The sequence below is a fragment of the Perognathus longimembris genome, chromosome 17, assembly GCF_023159225.1.
Source record: "Perognathus longimembris pacificus isolate PPM17 chromosome 17, ASM2315922v1, whole genome shotgun sequence".
Lineage (NCBI taxonomy): Eukaryota > Metazoa > Chordata > Mammalia > Rodentia > Heteromyidae > Perognathus > Perognathus longimembris.
In genome coordinates this window covers 53226297-53237755 of record NC_063177.1, presented here as the reverse complement: position 1 = coordinate 53237755, position 11459 = coordinate 53226297, and the positions used below count along the sequence as shown (strand labels likewise).

General features: G+C 59.0%; 1 protein-coding gene across 1 annotated transcript in view; it reads right to left on the bottom strand.

Annotated features, from left to right (window-relative positions):
* Positions 1 to 242: 242 nt before the first annotated feature.
* Positions 243 to 11459, bottom strand: part of Mgat5b (alpha-1,6-mannosylglycoprotein 6-beta-N-acetylglucosaminyltransferase B) — a 37667-nt gene continuing 26450 nt past the window's right edge. Inside the window, exons 11-17 of the mRNA XM_048365658.1 lie at positions 7697 to 7833; positions 4023 to 4178; positions 3633 to 3779; positions 3389 to 3505; positions 1836 to 1910; positions 1013 to 1269; positions 243 to 575 (exon numbers count right to left, since the gene is read on the bottom strand). Coding sequence (XP_048221615.1) covers positions 377 to 575; positions 1013 to 1269; positions 1836 to 1910; positions 3389 to 3505; positions 3633 to 3779; positions 4023 to 4178; positions 7697 to 7833 — 1088 coding nt within the window. The 3' untranslated portion in view covers positions 243 to 376. The remainder of the gene's footprint in view (positions 576 to 1012; positions 1270 to 1835; positions 1911 to 3388; positions 3506 to 3632; positions 3780 to 4022; positions 4179 to 7696; positions 7834 to 11459) is intronic.

The following is an 11459-nucleotide window of genomic DNA, read 5'->3' as shown; positions in this document are numbered from 1 at the left end:
AGGAAGACAAGCCGGCTAGGGTCTGGGTGATCGCTGAACCCCAACCGTCCCCGCTCAGCTTCTCTGGAAAATCAGGAGGATCACCTGAGTTCAAGACCCGCCAGGGTCCTTTCTCCATCTGGTCCAGGTCTCGCCTTGCACCAGTGGCTTCTGACCCCCTGCTCCGGGCCGTGGAGCCTCTGGGCAGCGCATCTTCTCGGCCACCGGGCCTGGGGGAGGATGAGGGCCCCCCCTCGGGTAGCCTCGGCCCTTCTGCCCTTTCCTGATCCGGGAAGGGCGCCCCGGTCCGTCCGGGGAATCCTGGCTGGAGCTTGGAAGGTGCTGGTGCTTTTCCCCGCCAGCCACAGGCGGGCACAGGGCAGGCGGACCCGGAGCCTCACAGGCAGCCCCGGCACAAGGCCACCTGGCCCTTGAGGAAGTCCCGGCAGGGGCAGAGCCGCTGGTACTTGGTGTTGGCCCCGGCGCAGCTGAAGAGCAGCGGCTCCTTCTGCAGGTAGCACTCCTGGCCGGGCTGGGCCAGGGCGGGGTACAGGTGGTGCATCTCCCACTCCGTGCTGTCGCAGGGCACCTGCAGCCTGCCGGGGCACCCCGTGTCACCACCACGGCCCCCGGCCCGGCACTACCCGCCCTCCCGTGGCCCCCCCCCCCCCCCCCCGCCTCTGGAGACTCCAGAGAGGAAGAGCGCACCGGGGGAGGCGGGCGCCGCCCGGGAGCCCGCAGCCCAGATGCGTTCGGCAGGGTTTGCACACCAGCCAGGAGCGATGCCTGTGGCTGCTGGGGGGGGGGGGTGAAGGCAGGAAGGGGGAGGGCAGGGCTGGGGGGGCACCCCTGGCAGTTGGGGCTCTGCCCAGAGGGCAGCAGTGCGACCTGGATCTGCCTCTTCTGGGTCCTTCCTGACTGGCTGGAAAACATGAACTCTCCAGCATGGGGGGGGGGGGGGGCTGAGGCTGGGGTGTGAGGACTGGGGAATGCTCCCGCGGGGGGGGGGCATGCAAGATGGGGTGCCACTCACTTGAGGAAGGCTTCCTGGCTGTTGAGGAAGGGGAAGAAGGAGGGCTCGCAGACCAGCCCCTGCTCCAGGCAGGCGTCCGTGCAGGCTTTCCCGGGAGCGGCTAGCCAGGCCCGTAAGGAGTGTGGAGGGGGCCAGGCCCCCGGGACCGAGGTGGCATTCAGGGCCCACTCGAGGTGAGTGGCATTGGGGGCCAGGACGAGGGGGCTCTGTGCAGGATGGGACCCTGGAGGGGCAGGGCCAGGGGCTGCACAAAAGTCCTGGCGGGAGGAGAGTGGAGTCAGGGAGGAAGGACACCCCGATGGGTGTCCCCAGCTCCGGCTCCAGGAAGGAGGCGGTGTGCCTGCCTGCCTGCCACGCGCGCCTTTCACCCTTCCCCAGGACGAAGACCTCACTCCCCACCCGGCTCACCGGCTCACCCCTAGGCAACGGGGCCTGGGGGCCAGGGGACCCGCGTGTGCCCCCCTCGGCCGGTGGCCAGGCTCGTCTTGAGACGGAGCCCCGCTGTGTGACCCAGGCCAGCCTGGAGCTTGGGACCCTTGTGCCTCGGCCTCCGGAGTGCCGCGACCGCCGGCCTGGCCCTCAGTGCCCCGCTTGCTACCAAGCCGCCACGCGTGGGAAGGGAAAAGCCTGTGCCCTGCCGCGTTTCCCCGGCAGCGGGGTGGCGGGGCCGGGGCTCTGCGGAGCCGCCCCATCCCTGCGCTTTCCGGGCTGACACGTGCCCGCCCGCCTGCACACCCTGGAACTGACCCGGCCCCACGGGGGTGTCCGGGGAGGTTGGGGTAGAGACGCCCACGCCCCGGGGGCAGGAAGCAGAGGCGCCCACCTGGTGCTGGATGTAGGCGTGGATCCGCTCCAGCATCCCCTCGCAGGTGTACTCATAGGGCAGGTACGGGTCTACCTGTGGGGGAGACGGGCAGACGCATGGGGCGGGGGGGCCTGGTGCTAGGGTGCCCACCGCCCCCGGGATCGGGTCACCCGGCTCTAGTCAGGTGAGAGTGCTGTTCCTCAGTACCCCTCCAGGGCGACTCAGGAGCCCCGAGGTCCTGCACTCTGCCCCGCCTGTCCGTGCAGCTTCTGGGCAACTTCTCTGCGGGTCCCGGCTCCCGGCAGCCCCTCTGGGGCTGAGATGCCCCCTGCCGCGGCTCAGCCCCTCTAAGGCCCCACTTCCTGGGACAGGACCACGGGTCTCAGAGGCCTGCTCACTCCCCATCCCAGGGCCAGGCCAGCGCCCGGGGCCTCCCGGCCCGCTTCTCTTCTTTGCAGGGGCCTGCGGGTGCCGTGGCATTGCCCAGCACCGAGTCCCTGGCACGCGGGAGCTCGGGAAATGATCACGGAGTAAAACCGCATCCTCAGCCCTGCGGGTATCCTGCCCAAGACACAGAGCATCAGCGGCGGGACTCAGGGCCGCCCCACGTCAGACAGGACTGAGTAACTCTTAGACAGCACTGCTTCCAAAGCCAGGGCGGGCGGCTCACACCCGGACTCCCAGCCACACAGGAGGCTGAGATCTGGGGAATCACGGTTCAAAGCTGGGACAAGCAGACTCTCATCGCCAGTGAACTACTCAGAAAAGGCCAGAAGGGGCGCTGTGGCTCAAGGGGTAGAGCGCTAGCCCTGAACAAAAGCAGTTCAGGGGCTTGGGATATAGCCTAGTGGCAAGAGTGCCTGCCTCCGATACACGAGGCCCTAGGTTCGATTCCCCAGCACCACATATACAGAAAACGGCCAGAAGTGGCGCTGTGGCTCAAGTGGCAGAGTGCTAGCCTTGAGCGGGAAGAAGCCAGGGACGGTGCTTGGGCCCTGAGTCCAAGGCCCAGGACTGGCCAAAAAAAAAAAAAAAAAAAAAAAAAAGCAGTTCAGGGACAGCGCCCAGGCCATGAGTTCAAGCCCCAGGACCAGCACACACGTAGACACACAGACACACGCACACGCGCACACACACACACAAATTCAATATATATCCTACAAAATTAAGAAAAGTGAGCGAAGGGGGGCGTTGAAAGGAAGTAGTGAGACTGTTCAAAGCAGTGACGCTGGTGGAGACACATTATAATCATAAAACCCTTTGTGGAAATGACAACTCCTTCAAGATAAGGAACAAACAGAAACAGATGCGTTGGGATTCACGGCTGCTGTGTAAGGTAGTGTAGGTTGCTTGGTTCAGGCACGCTCCTCCACACCCACCCAGCAGGGAAGAGGTGGGGGGCCCCCTCCCTCCCTCCCACAAACACATCCTGACCTAGAGCTGTTTGACCAGGAGAGGGGCCAACTCCATTACCAAGCCCGGCCTGCGAGTCAGCGGCCTGGCTTCCTTTGTCTAGTATCTGATGAAGACCAGCAGCGGGCGGGGGGGCCCTGGCCGGGTCTGAGGCTCACCTGGGTCTTCATGATGGCCTTGATGGCGGCCTCGAACTCCTCCGAGTTGTTGTAATCCACAGTCCACACGTGGGGCTTGCCGATGAAGTTCTCCGCGTAGGGATGCTGGGAGAAGACCTGGCCAGGCGGAGGAGACTAAGGGAAGGCCCGCCCACCTGGGTGTCTCTTCTCCCCCTTCCCCACACCTTGGGGTCCCCACCTTAGACACCCCCCCCACAATCGAGGCTGGAACCCCGGCACTCACCTCCCTGGAAGTGGGTTTGCCTCGGAAGAACTCGTGGTTGAGGGAGCTGTGCGGGGGGCTGAACCGCGACTGCAGGAAGACACAGCCATTGGCAATGGCCTCCAGGGGGGCTGGGCCCTCGTAGGGGAAGCCGAACCCTATGAAAAGCTGAGACGGGGGGGGGGGGGGGGGCGGTGGTCAGCGAGGGCTGGTGGAGGGGCGCTCACAGGAAGCCCTGGGGACCGTGAGGATGGCGCCCCCCTCCCCCCAACAGGCCAGGCAAGCCCTTCCCTTCCCCAGGGAGGGCACCCCCCCCCCCCGCCTGCCTGCCAGGTGCCTCGGGACCGCCCTGGGGTCCCCGGGAAGAAGGGGGAAATTGGCCGGCGGGACGGGGCAGGCGCAGGGCCTCACTTTGGCCTTGCGCAGCAGCTGCTGGAACTCGGGCTGCGGCAGGAGGCCGTGGTTCTTCACGAAGGCCGGGACCTCGGGCGGCCGCTGGCTGTCGTAATACACGGTGCCGTGGATCTCCATGTACTTGTTGAGGATGCTCAGGAATTTCTCCTTCCCCTGGAGGAGACGGAGGGCGAGATGAAGCCTCAAGCCAGGCTCAGAAGGCAAAGCCTGGGGAGCAGGGTGCCCCTGACCTGGGGGTCAGAAGACGGGGCGCTGGGCGGCGGCCCACTCTACGGCCCCTGGAGACACCTCGCCTCTGGCCCTCAAGCTTTTCTTCTGCAAGGCCTGGATGAGAGCAGAGGCTTTGGGGACTTTCAGCTGTGGAATGGTTGTCTTTCCCAAAGAGCCCAACAGCACCAGTGTTTCAATACATCCAAGGGGAGCTGCCCCGCCTCTTCTCAGCGACCACAGGACTGTGGGGAGTTGTGGGTCTCTCTGGAGCCCAGAGCTCAGCGTACCCTTCCTCATAGTTCCATTTGTCCATCCACCCATCCACGTATCTGTCCATCCACCCACCTATCCATCCCTTTATCCATCCACCTACTTATCCATCCGCTCGCCCATGCATCCAGCATCCGTCCACCCACCCACCTATCCACTCACACATCTACCTACCCGCTTACCTACCCATCTGCCCACACCCAGCCGTTTCCCCACCCACCCATGCACGCATCCCGCTAGACACCCATTCACCCACCCATCCATCCACCCTCGCCTTCTTCCATCATTTTTCAGGGGATCCCTGAAAAAGCACTTCGGACTGAAAACCTACAGAATTATCTGGAAGAAAAATAGACCAGAACCAGAGTGGCTCTCATAGGAACTTAACCTATTTAGGGTTGCTTCCATCACTACAATTGGTTAAAGTGAACATGCGTGTGCCCGTGCGTGCGTGCACGTGTGTGTAAGTGTGTGTATGTGCTTCTAGGGTCTCAGTCAAGAGTACCAGTCAAGAGTAAAAAAAAGAATCCTTTCTGGAAACAGAAAGCATGATCCTCAACATCAAATTATTTCTCTAACCATTAATTTTCCAGTACTCAAAAAAATTAACCAATGAAATGCTAAACAAAATCCCAGAAGGCTTTGCTGTAGACGCCCATTCTAAATGTTGTTGGGAAATAGCCAAGGACATGGCAAAGAAGAACTAAGTTCGCAGACATGACGTCTGACCTCACAACCCCTTCTACCAGGGTGCAGACAGTGCGCTCCTGCCATTGAGGTGACACAGGGGTTCAGACATGGCGCCAGGGGCTCACGCCTGTAATCTTAGTGACCCAGGAGGCTAAGATCTGAGGATCGTGGCTCAAAGGTAGCCCAGGTGGGAAAGTCCATGAGACTCTTACCTCCAACAAGCCACCAAAGAGCCAGAAATGGAGCTACGGCTCAAGTGGCAGGGTGCTAGCCTTGCGCGAAAGAGCTCAGCGACAGCACCCAAGTCCTGAGTGCAAGCCCCACAATTGACAAAAAAAAAAAAAAAGCATGAAATAAAATTAGATTATGCACTCAGTAAAAAGAAATCAACCCCCAAGTCAGGCACTGGTGGCTCACAGCTGTCATCCTAGCCACTCAGGAGGCTGAGCTCTGAGGATCACGGTTCAAAGACAGCCCGGGCAGGAAAGTCTGTGAGACAGAAAGAGAGAAGTGGCGCTGTGGCTCAAGTGGTAGAGTGGTAGCCTTGAGCAAAAAGGAGCTCAGGGACAGTGCCCAAGCCCAGAGTTCAAGACCGAGGACCGGCAAAAAAGAAAATAATAAAGTCAAATCAAGTGTGCACGGTGTGAAGGCCACGTTGCAGAAACTATTCATGTTCCTCACCATCCCCAGTAGCACCTGCTAAATTTCTAGTACCTGCCTCAGACCTTATGCAGTGTAACAACCCATGATTCATTTTTGTGTGTATGTTGTGCTAGTCCTGGGGCTTGAACTCAGTGCCTGGACACTGTCCCAGAGCTCTTTTTTGATCAAGGCTAATGCTCTACCATTTCAGCCACAGCACCACTTCTGGCTTTTTAGTGGTTCAATGGGGGTAAGAGTCTTACGGTCTTTCCTGCCTGGGCTTGCTTTGAACCACAATTCTCAGACCTCAACCTCCTGAGTAGCTAGAATTACAAGGATGAGCCATTGGCACCCGGCTATGAATTTTGTTTAAAACATGCCCACTCCTCTGCATGTGTACACACGCACACCAATGGGCTCATGCTCTCGGCCACTTCCCCTCCGTATCTAGGGGCACGGGCTCCAGCATGCAGAATCCACGGAAACACAAAGTGTGTGCAGCAGACACGCATCCCCCTGCTTTAAATCGTTTCTATATTTAGTCTAGGGAATGACAAGGAAAATGCTGGGTATTTTTCGGTACAGACTTCTTTTTTTTTTTTTTTCAAATACTTCCACCTGTAGTTGGTTAATCTGTGAATGCGAAAGCCACATATTCAAAGGGCTGACCAGGTGCTGTGCTGAGCTTCAAGTTTCCTCAAACCACATCTGTCTTTACTATATATTCAACCCGTGTGTGTGTGTGCGCGCGCGCGCGTTTGCATGGGAGGGGAGAGAGAGAGAGAGTCCTAGTCCTAGAACTTGAACTCAGGGCCTGGGAGCTGTCCCTGAGCTGCTTTTGCTCAAGGCTAGCACTCTACCGCTTGAGCCACAGAGCCATTTCCAGCTTTTCCTGTCTATGTGGTGGTGAGGAATCGAACCCAGGGCTTCATGCATGCTAGGCGAGCGCTCCACCACTGAGCCACACTGCCAGCCGTCTCCTCGTAACAGTGTTTATGACTGACCTCTGCCCTGCTGTGTCCCTTCCACACCCGAGCAGCCAGCCACCCTGTGGCTATGCCGGGTGACCCATGTCCAGCCGGAACCTGCCTCCCCCCTCACAGAGGGAAGATTGCTCCTCGGACCATCTTGTACCCCATCTCTCCACCGTGGTCCACCATACAGGACGAGAGCCCCAGACAGAGGAGCACCCCCAAGGGAGACCCCACATCCAGCTGTGGCTGGAGAAGCCAAGGGCATCAGACAAATGGTTTCCATACCTGGAGCTGCCTCATCGCCAGGGGGGCACAGGGAACAGAGGAGAGAGAGCTGGTTAGCGCCGGTTGGTTAGCAGGTGTCAGCCCATGTGGGCTTTCCAGAGACCCCATCTAAAGATGGAGTTCTCATGTCCCCAAACCCGTCCTCTCTCTCCTCCCATGGACCCCCCCCACCCTACTTTTGGGACTCCTGTCATGTATTGATCAGTTCTTGGAGGTAGTGTGGGAAGGGCCAGTCAGTCCCTCCCCCCAGGAGTAGTCATCTGAGCTTACTATAAACAGTCCAGGGGCAGAGAGGGGCAAGGGTGGGCTTCGGAGCCGGGGGGGGGGGGGAGGGTCCCAGTTGGGGACCCAGGAGACATTTTCAGTCAACTGCCCAGGGCTGGGCGTGGCTCGTGGGAGCCGGTTCTGGAAGGAGCTGCCGGGGACTGGGCGATGCTGGGCGGGCCTGCAGGGGTGGCAGTGGCTGGGCCTGTGAGGGGGCGTGGCTGCTCGGTGTGTGGGCGTGGTCTGATTGGCCTATCAGTAGTGCGAGTGGCTGCACGGGCGGGGGCGTGGCCTCCCGGCATGGGCGTGGCCGGCACGGTGGTAGCCACGCCCCACGCTCACCTTCCAGATACTGGCCTCCTTGCCGTACACCACAGCCATGTTGCTGGCCTTGCCGCCTTTGATGAGCTGCTTCTCCGTCTCGTTGAGCTCCTCCGACACGAAGCCCATGAAGGAGTTGTCCGGGGTGTGAGCTGCAGCCCGACCACGCGGAGGGGAAGGGGGTCACCAACCCCCCCAGGCCCCCCTCCCCGGCCAGCCCTGTCCCCACTCCGCCCTGTGGAGCCGGAGGCCTGGGCACCTCCTTTCCCGAGCTCATCCTAGAGCTCGGAGCAGGAGATGAAGCGGCCTTCTCGACCCTTGCGTGTGACCCGGCCAGGACTTCACACCCCATGCTGTCCCTCTGTCCAGACCTGTAGTTCCATCTTGGATTCCCCCCCCCCCAACTTTCTCAGTCCCCAGGTGTGTGAGCCTTCCTCCATCTCCATCCTTGTGTACCCCTGACACCCCCTCCCCCCCCAGAACCCTCTCTTCAACTCATCCTACCAGGTCCCTCCTGTGCAGGACACCCCGCGGACCAAAGTCCCCCTCAGTCTCCAGGCCCCGCCGGTCCCCCCCAACCCCCGCGTGGCCCTGTGCAGACAGGGCCAGGCTCAGGTGGCCTTGCCGAGGGCCCCCTCCCCCACCCCAGCTGCCCACTGCCCCCCTCCCGGCACTCCTGGCTGCTCTGCCTGTCGGCTTTATATTACTTTGTATTATTGGTTCACGTCTCAATGTCAGAAGAAAGGGAGGAGGGTGTCCACCCTGGGCCTCCTGGGTCCCCGGCGTCATCACAGGGGCCCCGGGCGGGGAAGAAGATGGCATCTTCACCCGTTCAGCACCTGCCGTGCCTGGACAGCTCCTCCCTGCTCTCCTCCCCCCTGATGAACTGAGAACTCCTACTCCGCTCGGAGCTGCGCGTCCCCGCCTCCCAGAAGCCTCCTGGGATCCGCAAGCCCTCCCTCCCCCACGACCTGGGGCTCCCTCCGCTGTGCTGGGGCCTCTGCGATGGCCAGGCAGCACTGGGACCTTCTGAGGTGCCCCGAACCCGTCCCCTTCCCTCCTGGCTGTGCCAAAGCTCCTCGGTCACAGCGGGGATGAGGCCAGCAAGGCACCAAGTCCCGGCCCTCCAAGAGCTTAGATTCCAAATGAAGTGTTCATTGAATCCAAGCACACTGCACCCGCCAGGCTACGTGGAAGGAGTCGGGGGAGCGAGGGTTGAAATCAGCCCCACAGTCTGGATCTCTCAGCACAATCTGGACAACAAGCCCATCTCCCATTTCAGGTGCACAGTAGCGACATCTTAACACTGCTCGGATTGGGACAACTTTGCCAATCCCACCTGGTAGTTTTAGTGGCCCATAGAGAATCCTAAGCTATGTCTCAGATACAGTAGAAAAGGGGAGCCCGGAGCAGGTGGCTCACACCTATAATCCTAGCTACTCAGGAGGCTGAGATCTGAGGGTCGCGGTTCAAAGCCCGCCCTGGTAGGAAAGTCAGTGAGACTCTTATCTCTGATTAACTAATCAAAAACCGCCATTAGTGGCGCTGTGGCTCAAGTGGTAGAGTGCTAGCCTTGAGCACAAAGAGGCTCAGGGAAGAATCCATCACGAAATGCCTCTTTATTCCACCAACCCTACCAGAACCGACAGATTTAGAACACAATTAGCTAAACTACTGGGAGTGGGACAAGGAAAGACTGCAACCAATTAAAATCTCACCAGGAACATTAAGCAAGGAGCTCTGGGGATAGGGCAAGGGTAAGGCCTGGAGAGACCAAGGCAGGCAGCCCCCCCAGTTAGCTCACTGGGGCGCAATCAGCCAGCTAGGCAGGAAAAAAGTGTGCAAGAAAATCCCCTCTCAGATCCTGAATCATTAACACTGGTGAGCTTCGCGCCCCCTCCTCCCCTTTTGGGATTTATTCAACCAATTAACATTCTCTGAGGACCAACAAAGGCTCCAGAGAGATGAAGACAAAAAGTCTATTTTTTTTTTTTAGTGGCTCATAATCCATTAGGGAAATAAGTACAAAAGGAAATAACTAGTACGCGTCAATATATGCCTTTATAGAGTTCGGTTTAAGCACTAGTGGTGCACACCCGTAATCCTAGCTAAGCAGGAGGCTGAGACCTGAGCACCGCTGTGTGGAGCCAGCCCAGGCAGGATCTGCCCCCACCCCAGCCAGCTGCAGTTGGCTCAACAAAAACTTTCCTCAAGGAGCTGGGAATGCGGCCTAGCGGCAGAGTGCTCGCCTAGCATGCATGAAGCCCTGGGTTCCATTCCTCAGCACCACAGACACAGAAAAAGCCGGAAGTGGCGCTGTGACGCAAGTGATAGAGCACTAGCCTTGAGCAAAAAGAAGCCAGGTTTCTATGGGGGCTGTAAAACAATCTTTTAACGTTTAAGTGTATTCTTGTACTGTGGATCTTCATTAAAGTATTTTTTATGTTGGAAGTTAATTTAAAAAAAAAGCCAGGGACAATGCTCAGGCCCTGAGTCCCGAGCCCTAGGACTAGCAAAAAAACAAACAAACAAAAAAATCTCAAGCCATGTGTCACGGTTCACACCTGTAATCCCGGCACTCAGAGGGCTGAGGCAGGAAGATTATGATTTGAGGCCAGCCTGGGTTACATGGGGAGACTTCTTGTCTCAAAACAAGTTTGTTTCTCCTCCATGGCATTCTCTAGAACTAAAACCTACAGTGGACCCCAAATACAAACTCCAGAACTTTCCTTAAAAGACCCCACTCCTGGGCTGGGAATATAGCCTAGTGGTAGAGCGCTTGCCTCGTATACATGAAGCCCTGGGTTCGATTCCCCAGCACCGCATATATAAAAAACGGCCAGAAGGGGCGCTGTGGCTCAGGTGGCAGAGCGCTAGCCTTGAGCAAAAAGAAGCCAGGGACAGTGCTCAGGCCCTGAGTTCAAGCCCCAGGACTGGCCAAAAAACAAAAAAACAAAAAACAAAGACCCCGCTGATCCTGATCTCCCAGGACCTACTGGCTGGCCTTGTACCCCACTCCTTCCCTTCTAAGTGTGCTGGGTACCCGAGGTTCCAACACTAGCCTGTCTCCACTCCCACCTGGAGAAGCCCCCTCCTTTCCCCTCTCAACCTTTCCTTCCCAAGCTCAGCCACCCGTGACCCACCCTCCCACTCAGGGCCGTGGGAAGCCTCCTGCGACTTCGCTGCAGACGCGGAGGAGGAAGTCCGGTGCCCACAGAGCTGTGTGAGCTCCGGCGGGTTGCTCTGCCTCTCTGAGCTGCAGTTTCCTCATCTGGATTCCTGAGGCTCCGTGAACCTTCTCACCTTTCCTCCCCTCTGGGGAGCCAATCAAGCCGCCACTCAGGTGTTTCGATGATCACATACACACACACACCCTACCCCTACCGCCCCCCCACATCCCCACACCTTCAACGCAGCCTAGAACCCAGAGAGCAAGAAAAAGAACGGTCTTGGCACCCTGAAGAGAGGACGGGCATTTGCCAAGCTAAAGAAAGCTCGTGTGCTTTACGTGCCGGCAAGTCCCTGGAGAGTCCACTGAGTGCCTACTTTGCTCTTCATTTCCATACAGTTCTAACAAGGGTGTTTATCTGCCTGGCTGGCCGAGAGCCTTCAAAGAACCGAAACTCTGATGTGCAGGCGGGACACTGCTACGGAAGCGGAGGGGCTGACAGCTCTGAGCAGTGACAGGTAATAGACTCCAGCTGGAGCCGCGGTGAACAGCCCCGGGGGGGGGGGGGACGGGGGGGGGGCTCCGCAGATCTCCATTCTCCTTTGGGAA